At 52.5% G+C, this 16026-nt stretch overlaps 1 protein-coding gene across 1 annotated transcript in view; it reads right to left on the bottom strand.

Moving 5' to 3' along the window:
• Window positions 1-16026, bottom strand: part of PKNOX2 (PBX/knotted 1 homeobox 2) — a gene marked incomplete at its 3' end in the record, with an annotated part of 257006 nt that overhangs the window by 43974 nt on the left and 197006 nt on the right. Inside the window, exon 4 of the mRNA XM_082845810.1 lies at window positions 15331-15470. Within this exon, the coding sequence (XP_082701936.1) occupies window positions 15331-15470 (140 nt within the window). The remainder of the gene's footprint in view (window positions 1-15330; window positions 15471-16026) is intronic.

Consider the following 16026-nt stretch of genomic DNA (forward strand, 5'->3'; position numbering starts at 1 on the left):
GAGGGTAGCACATCTGCAGCCCCAAATTGCTAGAAGAGCTATTTGGCCCCCTCAGGAAGCTGGTGGGAAAACAATGGGTTCGCTCAGCCATCCGCTGAAGACAAAGAGAAAACCAGGTGAAGGGGTTAAACTCCAGTATAAGTCTTCATTTGCAGCCACTAATACCGCAGCATATTATAGTCTAATCTAACCTGATCCCAGTTTAATGCAAGATTCTCCCGGCCCTGAGTGGAATACCAAAGGAAGCCTTCATGGCTGTGATTTAAGCAGAGACCTGCAGTGGTTTAGCTGAGGGACATGAAAGGCAAATTCCAGACGGTGTTATGAATTATTGCGCCTTATGAACCTTCCTACTCTCAACAGATGCCTGCTGCCGTTTAAACAGCCACTAGATCAATTAGGAGTGAAAGGCACAAATCGACTCCGTACAAGGGCACTAAATTACCAGGAACTAATAATCCGCAGCATCGTGCCAGGTGGTGGGGGGCACAGCCCCTGCCCCATCCCCACGGCGGCCGCGGTCACTGCACGTCCCTTCCTCACCGGCTGGAGGCAGTGTGGGCAGCTGCTGACGGTGTGTGGGTGTGCTGGTGCACGTGCGTGCGCCTGGGTTGAATGTAGGCTGTCAACGAGAGCAAGTGTGAGCGTTGTGTAAGTGGGTTGCCCTAGGTGTTTTTTTTTTTTTTTTTTTTTTTGCGGTACGCGGGCCTCTCACTGCTGTGGCCCCTCTCGTCGCGGAGCACAGGCTCCGGACGCGCAGGCTCAGCGGCCATGGCTCACGGGCCCAGCCGCCCCGCGGCATGTGGGATCTTCCCGGACCAGGGCACGAACCTGCGTCCCCTGCACCGGCAGGCGGACTCTCAACCACTGCGCCACGAGGGAAGCCCGCCCTAGGTGTTTTTATTGCGTGTGCACACACGGTGTTACGTCTCTGCTGTACTATGCGCACATGGGTTGTGTGTATGGAGCTGGGGTGCGGAGTTTGTGTGCTGTGAATACAGGGTGCCTATGCCCTCTATTGTATGCAGTGTGTGTGCAGGGCTACGTGTTATCTGTATGCAATGCGTGTGCGAGCATCATGTGTTTTGTGTACACAGCGTGCGTGGCATGTGGGGCGGGGAGGAGGGAGCTGCCGGTGACTGTGTCTCCCAGCTACCAGCTCTGGAGTTGGGCTGGGGGGAGAGGGTGAGCTCGTCTGCCACTGTCCTGGCCTCTGCAGGGAGGAGAGTGATCAGGGAGGGCCTCTCTGAGGAGGTGACATTTGAGTTAAGCCTGGAAGGACAGAGGAGGCAGTCAGGCAAAGGTCAGAGGGAGGGGCATGCCAAGCAGGGGAAAACGCAAAGCACTTCAGAGAGAAATGAGCTTGGCGTGTTTCTGGAACAAAATCCAGGCGCTTGTGGCTGGAGCAGGGTAGGCGAACGGAGGGAGATGCCGACGAAGAGGGAGCAGCAGTTAGATTCGAGGTCTCGCACAGAGCTGGGCTTTTGGGGACTGGGGTGGAGGCACTGTCCCCTCCACTGGGGGACAGCGTGCACCTTCCAGGCACAGCTCTAGCATTGGTCCATTTTATAAACCTCTCCCCTGCAGGTGTCAGATCTCCCGTGTGTGTGTGTGTGTGTGTGTGTGTGTGTGTGTGTGTGTGTGTGTGTGTGTGTGAGACGAGGGCATATCTGGGGGTGTTTTCTATGGCTTCTGCCATCTCTCAGTAGAAGAAAACGTGCTTTCCATCCTCTCCCCCAAGTTAAGCAAGGACCCGTGGAGCACAGAACAGGCCTCCTGGTTGCTGCCATGGCCCCTCTCCCCAGCCCCTCCCCGACTGAGCTGCACTATCAGTTCCCCAATCCTCCCTTCATACCTCACCCTCCCCAGCCTCCTGCCTCTGGTTCCACCCGCCCTGATCCCTGGATCCCTGAGCCCAGGAGTTCGGATGACATCTGTGCTCACCCACAGCTTTTCATATGAACCATAGCCAGGGTTGGTAGGGCTGCCTGTGGCTCCCGTGCTCTATCCACCTGCATCTCTCGATCACCCTGACCGCTACCTGCTACCTCAAGTGCGGGGACTGCTGAGATGCTCTGTACCACCCCTGAGAAACAGGCTCAGTTTCCCAGTGACTCAGATGGGTTCTGTGGCTGCAGTGATGCTATGGCCTTCTTTAAGGCTGTTCCCGGCCCAGTTCCCAGCCCCTTCCCCAGTTGCCCATCCTACACCTGCCTAAGCGTTGACCTATATTTTAAGCTATCCTCCAACATCATCCCATAAGACTGGGGAAGAGGCTGGAAGCCACCTTCAAGGAGTCCTTTCCAGCAGCCTCCACTGTGGGCCTGGGGTGGGGTGGGGTAACTAGAGCAGAGACCAGGAGGGCTGGGCACTTTACCCTCCCGGGACATGAATGCCCTTGTCTGAGCCAGGCAGGGGGTCGGAAGGGGGATTTCCGGTCATGCGTGGGATACTGGTCCTGTCATTCTTGACCTTCCCTGAGCTTCAGTCTGTCGAACTAGAAAATGGGTTTTAAGGAGTTCCTCTTCCCGCTGTCCAGATCTCTCCCACCGTGGATCAGTAGTACCCTTCAGAGGCTGCAAGCAGAAACATGGAAACTCGGTCCCCAGTGTCTGGACGATGATGAACGAGACGTGAGAGATGGCCATTAGCCTTTATTTCCGGAGAGCCGAGGACATCTGACTTCCAGAAGAGCTCGCCTTCTCCCTCCCCGACCTTTCTCCACGCTTTTCCCTGTGTCGCCTCCCACCTGGCCGCCCCCTCCAGCCCAATCTCTCTCTTTTTTTTATTTTTATTTTTTTGAATTTTATTTTATTTATTTTTTTATACAGCAGGTTATTGGTTATCTATTTTATACATCTTAGGGTATATATGCCAATCCCAATCTCCCAGTTTGTCCCACCACCGACCCCCCTGCCACCCCCCCAATCTCTCTTAAGCCGTTCAAAATTTGGAGAAAATAAATCTCACTGCACTAATTCAGGGAGAGTTTGAGCCTCGTTGGTGCAGAACAAATAAAAGGAGTGAACTGGCATGACATTTTACTGCAGAAGAGAGGTCGTTTCCAGCCACTAATAGAAAGGATCTGACACAGACTAATAAAGAGAAATGAATTTCTCTAATGGCCTCATTTATCACATTCAGCACTGTGCCTCTGCCTGGGTGCTGGGAGGGCGGGCTGCCCCGAGTGCGGACAGTGCCAGGAGCGGGGGGCGAGAGAGGACCTCAAATAAGATTTTATTATATCTTGTTTTCTTTTCGGAGTCCCCACCCCCAGGCCCACCGTCATCACCTCTCCCCAGGAGCATCTGAACCAAAAGCAAACTCAAGATATACAGTTCTTATTAACGATCCAGAGAAATAAAGAACCCCTCTCCACAGAATTGCAGTCTTGTGCTAGCTTAAGAAGGTGATTAAACCAGATGTGTTGATTTCTACAGGGGTTTAAGCTATCGTTTGGTTTAATTACTTCTGACATTTCTGCCTTCGTTGTTTTCTGCATCACCCAAATTTGCGGGCCTAAAATGCCCAGCCTGGGGCCAGGGTGCGTAGGGCTGCCCCTGGGAGCGCCCCAAAGGGCCTGGGCCTAAACAGGGCAGGATTTTGGCTGAAGCCCTTTGCAGAGTTGAATGTCACCCTCTCTCCAGCAGCAGCGAGGCTGAGACCCCTCGCTGAAGCCCCAGATTTTCTTGAGGGCAAAGCGATCCGGGCCCCCTTCATCCCCCCACCCACACACATATTTCTAGTGAGGCTTCTGAGAGCGTCCTCAGGCAGGAGAGCTTCAGCGCCTTCCATTTTACTCCTCCCTCTTTCAAGACAGATGTTCTCACCGCAGATGGCCCAATAGGTTTCCCTCACATTTCGAAGACCTCTTGGGATGGAGACCATAACTTCCTTGGTAATTTTTATACTCGTATCTAACTGCAAGTTCCCCTATAAGGCTGAAGCTCATTTCCTTTTGCTAAAAGGACTCAAAAGAAGACAAGTGGACTTTGTTCTGCTTCCCTTCGTTCCTCCTTGGACAACCTGGGTTAAGAAAAACGTTTTTTTTTAACATTTCTTTCTGCTCATAGGGCCATAAACAGAGAAGCAGAGATAGGAAAAAGAAAGGATGCCAAAATATAGAGCTTCAACAGATAATAAACAAGGACCTACAGTACAGCATGGGGAACTATACTCAATATTTTGTAATAACCTATAAGGAAAAGAATCTGAAAAAGAATATATAAAACATATATATATATAAACATATATATATATAAATAAAACTTAATCACTTTGCTGTACACCTGAAACTAACACAACATTGTAAATCAACTATACTTCAATTAAAAAAATTTTTTTTTAAATAGCGCTTCAGAGAGGCTATAACGCGAAGAACACAAGAAACACGGAACAGATATGAAGAGAGAAACAGAGCCCCACAGACTGGGGTTGGGGGGTGGCGATGACAGTCGCACACATGGGGGGACATCAGTGTTGAGCTCCCTTTCTGGGTGGTAAACCTTGTGATTCACAGTCATGCCACTCTGTCACTTCTGAGCCTCTCAGCCATCCCTCCCTTTGTGACCTTGGCCAGAACTGCAGACCTCAATTATGGGTCCAGCCAAGTGTGTGGCAGCCTGCCTGGCTGTCCACTGCCTCTCCCTGTGACTGACCTTGGAGCCCCCAGGCCTGTCCTGTACCTCCCTTCACAGCCCAGTGTCAGCGCTCACCACCCCCTGAGGCTTGTCTGCTTCCTCCGATGGGGACGGGGTGGGATGTCAGAGCCTCTGACCCTTCCTAGCTGGGATGTGAGTGGACGGTCCAGAGGAGGGAATGCATAGTAGGAAAGGAACATTTCTGGATGGAGGTTTTTGGTGATGAGGCAGTGGGACCAGAGCCTGTGCAGAGGACATCAGCCACTGGCCAGTGAGGTGGGGGTAAAGGGGGGCAAGCATCGACCCAACCTGGTCTCCACGGACACACACAGCGGAGGTCTCAAGTTGTCAAAGGCCCACCACCCTGGAAACCCTACCCGGGGGCTGGCATTGTAACCCTTTATTTCTAGTGCCCCAGGTCAGGTCACTGAGATCAGAGACAATACCCTGGAGGCACCTTTCAGGACGATCCTGCCCCTTTCCTGGGCATCTTTTCATGGCCAGAAGGCCCATTCCAAGTAGTCATTCTGAGAACTACAGTGCAATCTCTCCTTGATGCTGATAAAACAGAGTCAGCATCGTCAGAGCACACCACGGTGCTTCACAGTATGGCCTCAGCTTTCTTGTCAGTGTTTCTCCTGGATAGACTCAGTGGAGAACATGGTAGTTGAACAGACAGCAGGTGGCCCTGGGCTCCTGGCACCTTCATCACCCCCTCAAGGATAGACTTTGGAGACAGATAATTAATTGTGTGACTCTGGGGCAAGTTACTGAATTTCTCTGAGCCTCAGTTTCCTCTTTTATAAAATAGGGATAACGCCACCTACCACAGAGGTTATTGTTAAGAATTACATGAAGGAACAAGTAGAGTGTCTGGCACTCAGTAAGCTGTCAATTAACGCTTGTTCCATTTCCCTGGAATGGCACAGGGGCACCTTTTCTTATTCAGGTCAACATGGACGCTATCCACTCCAATAAATGTATAATCCCATCTCTACTGACTCATTTGGCAGGGAAACAAGCCCACATGCCAACTCAAATAGAGGCACAGAAAGAGGAGGAGGAGGGGCAAAGGACAACTTACTGGACCTCGGAACCCCATTTTTGAAACCAAAAAACACTGCCAGTAAGAATTTATTTTTATTTCCCACAGGACAATGATTAAATTCTATTGACTACAGTTGTCTGTGCACAGATCTGTCTTCCTCACTACATGGGGAGCTTCTCTGGTCCACGAACTCGTCTTACCTCTGAATTTCCAGCACAGTGCCTGGCACAGAGCAGAGGATCAATAAATATTTGGAGGATCAATGAATGGGGACAAATGAATGAACGAAGCGAGCACTGACAGCAAGCGGAGGTTCTGAGACACAAGCCTAAAGTTCTTTCGGGCCCGGAATCCACTCCCCTGTGGTACCCAGGTCAGCTACAGCCATCTGGCAGCTTCAGCCACAGTTACTACAAAGGGCCCCAGTCCTCCTCTGGGCTCTGCTGGGTGTGTGGGGTGAGGGCTGGCAGGGTCTCAGGGGCAGACGAGTAAGTGTGAAGGAAGCGCTCGGCCAGCCCTCCTCTCCTCCCCTCAAAGGCACCAGATGGAGAGAGCAGAGTGGGGTGGGGGAGACCAAGCCAGCAGCTCCTGGTTGGATGTATTTTTACTTCAGGTGTGACGTTGAAACCATGCGGGTGTATTTTTAGTCCTGCCCAGTGGGCGGTATGTTCGCCTGGGTTGCCTTGGAGAGGACTTCTTCTTGTTGCTAAATTGGAATTGCATCTGCTGGGTTCCTGGGCTCCAACCAGCTCTCCTCCCCCAGGTGGGTGGACAGGTCCATCCCTGGTGAGTGTGGGGCTCAGGGGAGGCCACAGTCTGCTTTGTCTCCATCCCTTCACACACACACACACACACACACACACACGCACGCACACTCACACCCTTCCCTCCTGGCACATTAAAAAAAAGTAATAAATGTGAAATCTCAACAAACTGGTTGTTAAGGCTGGTCTACAAGGGCGAGAATACAAAGAACCTAAAATTTGAGACCTGGTAGGATCGCATCTCCAGCCCCTTCATTTTCTCCCCAGTTTTACTAAGAAATAATTGACATGCATCACTGTATAAGTTTAAGGCATGTAGCATCACATACTATGAAATGATTACCACGATAGGTTCAGCTAACATCCATCTTCTCAGATAAAAGAGAAAAAGAAAATTTTTCTCTTGTGATGAGCCCTCTTAGTGTTTACTCTCTTAACTTACCTATATATGATAGAGCAGTGCTAGCTATAGTCGTCATGTTGTACATTACATCCCTAGTACTTCCTTCTTTTATAACTGGAAGTTTGTACCTTTTGACCACCCTCCTCCGTTACCCCCTCCTTCTACCCTTCACCTCTGATAACCACAAATCCAATCTCTTTTGCTCTAAGTTTTTTTTTTAGATCCCACATATAAGTGAGATCCTACAGAATTTGCCTTCCTCTATGATGTATTTTACTTAACATAATGCTTTCAAGGTCCCTCCATGTGAATAATATCCCACTGTATATATAAGCCACAACTTCTTTATCCATTCATCCATCAGTGGACATTTAGGTGGTTTCTGTGCCTTGGCTATTATAAATAATTCTGCTATGAACACGGGGGTGCAGATGTCTTTTCGAGTTAGTGTTTTCATTTCCTTTGGATCCCCAAAGTGGGACTGCTGGATCATAGGATAGTTCTATGTTTAATTTTTTACGGATCCTCCATACTGTATTCTGTGGTGGCCGCACCAATATACAATCCCAACAGCAGTGCACAAGAGTTCCCTCTTCTCCACATCTTTACTATCACTTATCTCCTGTCTTTTTCATGACCAGCCTCTTCATTTTAAGGGGAGGTAACTCAGGAAGAGAAAATAGAAGTATCTTTCCTGCAGTTAGGCAGCGCGTGAGAGGCAGTTTCTATCCAAGTCACCAGAGAGCCAGCCAGTCCCCGACAAGAAAGCACCAGAGGAAGGTCTGGTGTGGGAAGGGGAGCTCCATCCATTCTGTCATGGCAAAATGACAGTGACACACATCTGGTGGCACTTCGTAACTTACATTTCATGTGCTTATTGCATTGAAACACCCAATATTTTTATTATTCCCATTTTACTGATTAGCAAACTGAGGGGCCATGTGGTTAAAGAATTACATCAGGCAGATAAGTGACTGAGTTGAGATTTAAATCTGGGTATCCAAACTCCAAATTTTGTGTTCTTCCCCCTTTCCCAGGTACTGTTTTGAACCATTATTAGAATCACTTCATCCTCCTCTCCCTTTTTTTCTCTACTGCCCTTGAGTCCTATGCGTCCTGGGGTCACAGAACTGAGCTGCCACGTTTACCCTTTGAGCATCAGGACCCGTGCAGCACAAGACAGTCTCTACCTCACCAAACAGGTTTCCAAAAGAACTTTCTCTCATAATAATACTTCTGTGTGTTGGAGAAGGCTTTGACGTTTTTATAGATCTTTCATTTTCTCATCTTATGCCTACCCTGTGGGAAAGTTTATCTAAAGAGGTTACATGAGCTGCTCAGCGGTAGAATCAGAGCTTAGGCTGAGGTCTTAGTCCTATGTTCTTTCCACTTGACCACAAAATGGCCCAGTGCTTGGGAAAATCAGACAGTGGGGCTTAGAAGGGCTAGACTGGCTTAGTCCAGCCCTGGTGAGAAGCCATGGGCCACATGAGCCCTCAAAGGCCAAGCTTGCTGGCTCCTCGCCCCTCCCACCTGATGCCCCCCCCCCCCCCCGCCATTCGCACCAGCGGGAGGCCCAATGGCTGGTGTCTTCCCTCTAGTAAGGGGGACCGATCCAATCTAGTACTTGTCGCAGTAATTCCTCACAACTGTGGCCACCATTCACTGTCAGCCTTGTCTGTGCCAAGCACTGTCAGCTGTTAGCATTGGTTACCTCCTTTAATCCTAACATAACCTTGTGAGGATAAAAGTCACTGGGATTCCAGGCTCCTGGATCTCTTATCTGTGTGCCTTGTCTTGGCGGGGTACCTGGACTTCTCAGCTCTGCCTCGGCCAGGTGGTGAGCTGTGGAAGGATCAGGACCCGCTGCCTCTGAACACACCTGCTCTCTGAGCCAGGCAGCCGCAGCCTCTGGGCCTGCCAGCGGCATGTGCAGAGGCTGGGTCCGGGGTGAGGGCCTTCGAGATGCCGGCAGGAAGGGCAGGGAACAGGCTTTGCCTGGTGCCGGGGAAGAATTGAGCACGGGTTGACGTTCAGATTACGGCTCCAGCAGGATCGCTCCCCTGACTGTAGTCAACAGCTACAGTTATGTTTGCTCAGATGTCAGTGAATCCAACTGCTTCCAAACGCAAGGAGTGTCTGCTGGAGCCCCAGCCCATAAAACCCAGCTCAGAATGCAGCCTGGAACATCTGCTCCCAGCACCTAGTCCAGAAGCATCTGGTCCTGACTCTTCTGCTTGGAATGGCTAAACTTCTCCCACACCCTTCTCAGGCCACCACACCCAGCACGTCCCAGGAATGACCAAGCTCTATGCCAGGGAAGGCACAGGGTTAAGCCCCGGGGTGAGCTCCCTGGAGACAGAACACCCCTTGGTCACAAGGTGGAAGAGTTCCCTCAAAGACAATTCATTAGGAGGTACCAGTTCCCAGGGTCCTGGCCAGGCAGCTGCTAAAGAGGACAGTCACACAGCAGTCAGCCCCTCTGCCCAGCCCCAAGCCCAGGGGGCTCCCGCCTCCCCATTCACCAGCCCGGCCCCAGGAGAGGCCGCTTGGCTATCATTTCCCTTGGGCTTCACCTCCCTTGGGAAAAGCAATGCTACTCTCCTACACTGCGCTGTGGGCCAGAGGCCTTGCAGTCAATTCTACATAGAGTTTTTTGAGCCCATTAGATGTGCCAATTTTATATTATAGCTACTTCCTATCCTATCTTCTTGCCACTCCCTGGACTGATTCTTTTTAATTCAGAACCCCTCTTGGAACTTGACACGATGCTTCCGCGTAGCAGAGCTCAGTAAATGTTTAATTGAATCGCGGTGCAGGACCACTCAGCTGGGAGCCCTTTCCTGTCTTGCCTCTTGCTGGATCGCCCCTCAGCATTTACCTTCTAGCCCGACCAACCCCTGTTTCCATTCCCCCAAACATCTCATAGCCGCTAACCGCTGCAGAGTACTCTCCACATGCCAGATTCTTTATCCAGCACTTCATGGTATTATCTCATTTAATCCTCATGACCAACCTAATGAAGAGACGGCACTATTTTCAGTCCTATTTTACAGATGAGGAAACAGAGGCCCAGAAAGGTTTACTGCCCAGTGGCGGAGCCAGAATGGAAACCCAGGCGATCGAGGTCCACAGGCCCTATTCTGCAGCCTGGATTTCACCTCCCTGAATGCCCAGATGCCTCACATGCTGAAAAGGCCACGGGGACCATGCTGGCCCCTTTGTTTAAAACACCCCCATCCCATCCCACCCCAGGCAGCAAACACTGATCTCTGTGTTAGACATTATCATATATCATCTCATTTTAGTCTAGCTATGACTATTTCCTTTTTTACAGTTGAGAAAACAGATTCAGAGGGACTAACTTTCCCAAGGCGACCAAGCTGGTTATCACCACATCTATTTTTAGACCTTGTCCCACAGCTCAGTACAGCTGCTCTACGGCCTTTGTCCCTCTAGCTATTGGACCATTAGGATCGAGCCCGAACTTCAGTGACCTTTAGAGGGATAGTCTCAAGGGAGCGATCTGAACATTGCCCACTGCCCCGTTCTGATCTTTCCCTAAACAAGTGTGGATTCTAGAGGGATCCGGTCTGAATGCAACAGGGGCAAATGTATCATAAACAAGGGCTTAGCAATGTGTACTGCTTTCGTTGAACTAGAAGTGGACTTCAGCGTGAACTGTCTAGGGCTGGGTGCCACATGGGCAGAAGCTCTGAGTGTGGTTTACAGAGAGATGAGACTGACAGGAAGAACTACAAACACTACACGGAAAGGCCGAGACTCTGACAGCTGAGAAACTAAAGACTGGTTTGATGTGGGGTTTCTGGAGCTGCTGGGAAGGAACTCATTAACGGAGGAAACAGGAAAGCCTTGGAATCTACCTGGAGAACGTGGAGGCATCAGGGCTTTGCTCAAGCAGATGTTAAGAGTTGGACGGCACTGGGTAGAATCTAGGAAGGAGAAAATTCACTGCCTTGGGGTTCGGGTGAGAAATCACAACTGCAAACACTTACATAGCGCTTATTCTGGGCCAGCCTCTAAGCATTAATTCGTTACGTGGGAACATTTCAAATTTAGAAGCGGGGAGTGGGCCAGACAGGTCAGTGAGGGCCAACGAGTGTAGGATCGTGGCTAATGCTATGAGTTAAAGCATTCCACAAAGTCGGCTGTAAAGGTGCTGGTAAAACTGGGCACCTGTAACTCGGCTACCCGCAGGGGTTTGTGCGTGAGGCTGGGGAGAGCCGACTGTGTGCATCTCTTCCCACCTCTGTTCAGCAGCACCCTGGTAGCTTGAAACGGGCCACGGTGGATGCAGTTACACCACGGAAATCGACAGGTGCTACATGAGGGCTCTCCCCTCCCCGCTCCCCCCGGAGCCAGTTAGCCAGCACACCAGCCTGGAACCATGGACTATGGACGGGTCCTGCCTCGCCTACTTAAGGAATCCGCTCAACGGGCCCTGCTTTAGTACATGCTCGTCCAAGCTGCTGGGTCTAAGGTATTGTGTAAGGCGCTGGGGATCAATCAATGAAAACGCATAGACCCTGACTTCATGGAGGTAACGATCTAGTGGTGGAAACAGAACTAATATTAACACAATCGGTTCAATTGTGAGTTAACGCCACAAAGGAGAGACACAGGGTCCTGCAGTCACCTCACCCTCCGCACCTGATTCGCAGCTCAATTCTCTGGCATTTTTCCTGGAGAAGCAAAGCACAGCTGTCCCCACCCTTCTCTCGCTGTTCCTGCCTCCAGGCCAGCACTTCCTGTCACTAACAGGTAACTTCTGCAGTGCCCGGCGGGCCATTTCCTGGGTCCCCAGACAGTATTTCAGCCTCAGGGGCGGAACCCAGCATGCACAGAGCCGTCTCAGCGGAGCCCCCTCCTCCCCCACTGCACCTGGCCAGGCCCAGCTCCTGCCACTGTTCTGCTCCCCAGGACATCACGGTTTCCATGGGAACCCACTCACTTCAAAGGGGAACGGCAGAGACTGGAGGGGAGGAGGGACAGTGAAAGCTGGATCAACCTCACCCTCTTGGCCCCGTCCCTGTGCTGCTGGCAACCTAACCTCCAAGCTCCCCGCCACCTAACACCGTCCAGTCCGCAGCCCACCGGTGGAGAGGTGGGGAGGTGTGGTCCAAGCTAAATTTTAACTTCTTGGGGGGAAAACCCCAGGGGTGAGGTGCACCTGCGTTAGGAGAGATCTGAGCTGGGTCCAAGCCTGCGGTCCCCGCTCCATGGGGCCTCCCCTCGGCAGACCCCTCTCAGCATTGCTCCTGGGCCACAAACACAATTACCCGCGATGTGCATCCAATCATGGGGTCTGCTCGGATTAGACTGCAATCATTGATCTGAGCGGGAGCTCCCGGCTGCCTTGCTGATTAGCCCAGGTGATGCTCTGGTATGATCCAATTAAAGACAGACTCTGCCTCCCTTCCCCCCTCCCCCCACCCCACACGCAGAGTTTCCACATCAGAAAGAACCAATACATTTCATCAACACATCCTCCTACACAAATAAAACCTCAGGGCACCAGGAGGCTCCCTCCCTCTTGTCGCACTGCCCGATGCCGCCCTGCGGGCCTGGCCAGGGAGGGGCCTCCCCCACCTTCGTTCTTCGAAGTAGTTCAGGGAGGGGCCTCGGCGGGGACACCCAAAAGTCAGCGCTGGCACTAATCTCCGTGGAGAGGGGATGCTTACATTTATGGACATGAAATGCCGACTCCCTGAGGTGCTTTGAGCAGCCAGGCCGCCCCAGGTGGGCAGATCTAATTAGAATTACCTGACCCTATGGGAGGTGGAGTGTCTCCCCTCAGCCCGCAAGGGCGGTGGAGAGGGCGGCTGGCACTAATGGGAGAGGGGTGGTCATGGGAGACACCCTGGGGGCCCTGGGGCAAGCAGGGCTGCAGAAGAAAGAACTGGGCAAGGGTGCTGATGTCCCTCTGCTCCGTCGTCCTGAGATGCCGGGCAGCCTTGTTTGGCTGGACTGTTGGTGGTACCCAGCCTGGGGTTTCTTCTTCATGGTCAGACAGCTGCAGAGATAATTTGCTCAAATGCCATGGGCTGTGAGGTGACAGCCCCGTGGGAGAGGGTGAATCTCAGATGTGGAGGTGAGGCATGTTGGTTGAGGGAAGATCTGGGCCTTTGTACTTCAGGTGACGTCATGGTGGACAGCTCCCTTGGGGACGCGGCCCACCTCCTGGCTGGGCCTGGGTGGGGTCTGAGCCTGGGATCTTGGGAAGGGCTATGGAGCACGTGGGGCCCATTGGCAGGAACAAGGGAACCGTCTGCTTTGTGCCAGACATGGAGCCAGGTGCTGACATGGGCTGTCTCGTCATTCTTGCCGAACCACTGATTAGGTTCTGTCCTGAAACCAACGCTCAGAGAGACGAGTACAAGGAGGAGGTAGGGCTCAAGCCTAGGTTTCCAGAAACTTTATGTTAGGCCACTAATTTGGGGTCTTTCTAGACTAAGATCTGTGCTCACTACAGGTCCCTGCCCCTGGGGGTCCGAGAAGGTGTCAGGGATCCGTCTCCAGTGCGAATATGAATCACCTGGGATCTTGTCAAAGTGCAGATCAGGAATCCTCAGGTCGAGTGGGGCCTGAGATTCTGCGTCTCCAGTGAGCTCCCAGGTGACGCGACGCTTCTGGCCCATGGACCGCACTTGGAGCAGCAGAGATTTAAAGGGGGTGTGATGACTGTACCCAAAGTCATCAGACCACGGGGCAGTTTTCAGAGGCCAGGCCACTCTCGCTCCCTGCTTCTGTTCCGGCACAAGGTGAGGCTACAGGCCCTGTGCAGCCTCATCTTCCCACGCCCAGCTGCTCTGGCCACTGGCCGTCCTGGGAACACACCAGGCTCTCCTCTGCCGAAAGTTCCTGACCCCCCATTTCTCCTCCTGCTGAGCTCTCTTACTCAGCCTTGAAGATCAGACTCTACTGCTTCCCCCGTGAAGCCTTCTCTGTCAAAGCTCTGACCACTCTATGTTGGTTTCTTGTTTGCATTATGTCTCCGTTCCTGGAGAGGCAGGGAACAGCCCATGCATAACCTTTACCTCTTTCCCCTGGAGCCCAGCACAACGCCTCCACGTGGTAATAGCAAGGGTTCAAGGCAAGTGTGAAGGGAGGACAGGAGTGTAGGTCCCATGCTGGGGGCAGGGGAGCTGGGGTCCTCCTCAGGGTCTCTGATAGGTCCTGTGACCAGATCCTGGCATTCTTTGGGGCCCAAGGCAGAGGTCTCTATCCACAGGAGCTGGGCCTGGCCTGTGCGCCGGGCAGGCTGGGGCCCGGGAGCTGTGTTATCCAGGCCTTGTGTCAGGACCTAGGGATCAGGGCCCACTGCTTTGGACTCCCAACTGTTGGCATTAGAGGCATTCAGCTCATCTGAGTAACTAAAACTAATGCCAGTGATAATGATCATAACGGCAATAATTACCACCATTGCCATAAAGCCACTGTCATGGGCGGGGCTGGGTGGGCCAGTCCACGTGTGACTGGAGTTAGCGCCCGCTGCAGCGCACATTCAGCCAGGGGTCGGCCCCACTGCTGATGCACGCGAATGTATGTGCTCACACGAGCGAATGGGAGCAAGGGTCCAGCCTCAACGGAGTGCTGGCTTGGGCGTCTCTTCTTAGTGATGTGGGCTCCCCATGGGTAAAGGGTGACTGAAATCCCTGCTGGGACCTCGCTCAGGTCTGCCCTCAGAGGACCGCATCTTCACCCCAACAACGTGCACAGCACAGACCGGAATTTCCCTGAGCCCTTCCCACCCTCTGCTACATTCAGGGCCCAGCCCTGGGTACCAGGGGCTGATGCAGAGTAAAACGAGACAAGCCACCTGCTCTCAGCAAACCGCCCATCTCGGGGCGGGTGCCAGAGCCTACACAGTCGTGTACAACCTCTACTGCTAAACACCAAAGACTACCATGAATCGCAGTGTGGGCCAAGCCCCAGCCGCATTAGAGTCGCCTGGAATGCTTGTTAAACATTCACACCCTCCTCCTACAGCTTGACCTGCTGATTCAGCATTTCTGAGCACGGAGTCCAGATACATGTGTTCTGACGAGCGCTCCCGGTGGTTTCCAGGCGTACTAAAGCTTTGCTCACAACCGAGTCCTGGATGGCGAGCGCTGGAATGAAGGCGACGACGGGGCACGTGGGCCAGGACAGTCCTGAGGCAGCTGCCCGTTTACTGAGTGGAGGGCTCTGATGCTCGTCAGGGCTCATCTCCCCAGCTGGGCTGAGGAAGAGGCCCTCCTGGAAGACACAGCCCAGGCCTCATCTCCCTCCCTGGACAATTCCTGCATGGCCAGCTGAGGGCTCTCTGGAGTGACTTCAGAGAGAAGGGACCTGGCCCTGGCTACTGGTTTCCATGAGCCCACCTGCTGGCCTGCACTCACATCTCTCATGGCTGAGCTGGGCCTGAGGCCACTTGGGGGCTCCTGCGCATGGCCCGGCTGAAGTGTCTCCTACCTGTACACAGCTCGCTTGTCAGCCTCCAGCTGGGCCTGGGGGTCGATGGGGGCACTGGGCACAGGTGTGCTGGCAGCAGCCGAGGGTGCGGCGATGTGGACAGCCTGGGCCTTAGAGGGGGCCTGAGCGGTCGCCGTCATCTGCAGAGACAGAGAGGAGGCGTGGGTTAGTAGGGCCAGGACCACTGGTTCCCCGGCTGGAACTGTGAGGTCCACCTCATCCTGTGGGGTGAGTGTGTGGAAAGGAGAACGTGTACGAGAGAAATGTGAGGGTATAACGAGCGTCCATTTGTACATATGCTGCAGTGGGAGGAAAGCTGGTGCTTCCTCAAATGAGAAAATTCTGGGGAACGATTTAGGACCATCCAAAATCAGGTGGTGTGGAAGTGAGCTCACTTTAAAAGCGACGTAGAGGGGCTAGGGGCCTAGATGGGGAGGGCGGGAGGGAGGCTCAAGAGGGAGGGGATATGGGGATATGTATATATGTATACATATCACTTTGTTGTACAGCAGAAACTAACACAACATTGTAAAGCAATTATACTCCAATAAAGATGTAAAAAAATAAAATAAAAGTGATGGTTCTTAATGCAAATTAAGGTGGTGGCCTCTGGCCAGAAGCAGAAAAAGACAGAATGATGAACCCTTTAAATTGTGCTTATGAGTCACTTGGGCTGTACTGGGCAGTGTTAGGTTT

The sequence above is a fragment of the Leucopleurus acutus genome (genome assembly GCF_964270905.1).
Source record: "Leucopleurus acutus genome assembly, chromosome: 8".
Lineage (NCBI taxonomy): Eukaryota > Metazoa > Chordata > Mammalia > Artiodactyla > Delphinidae > Leucopleurus > Leucopleurus acutus.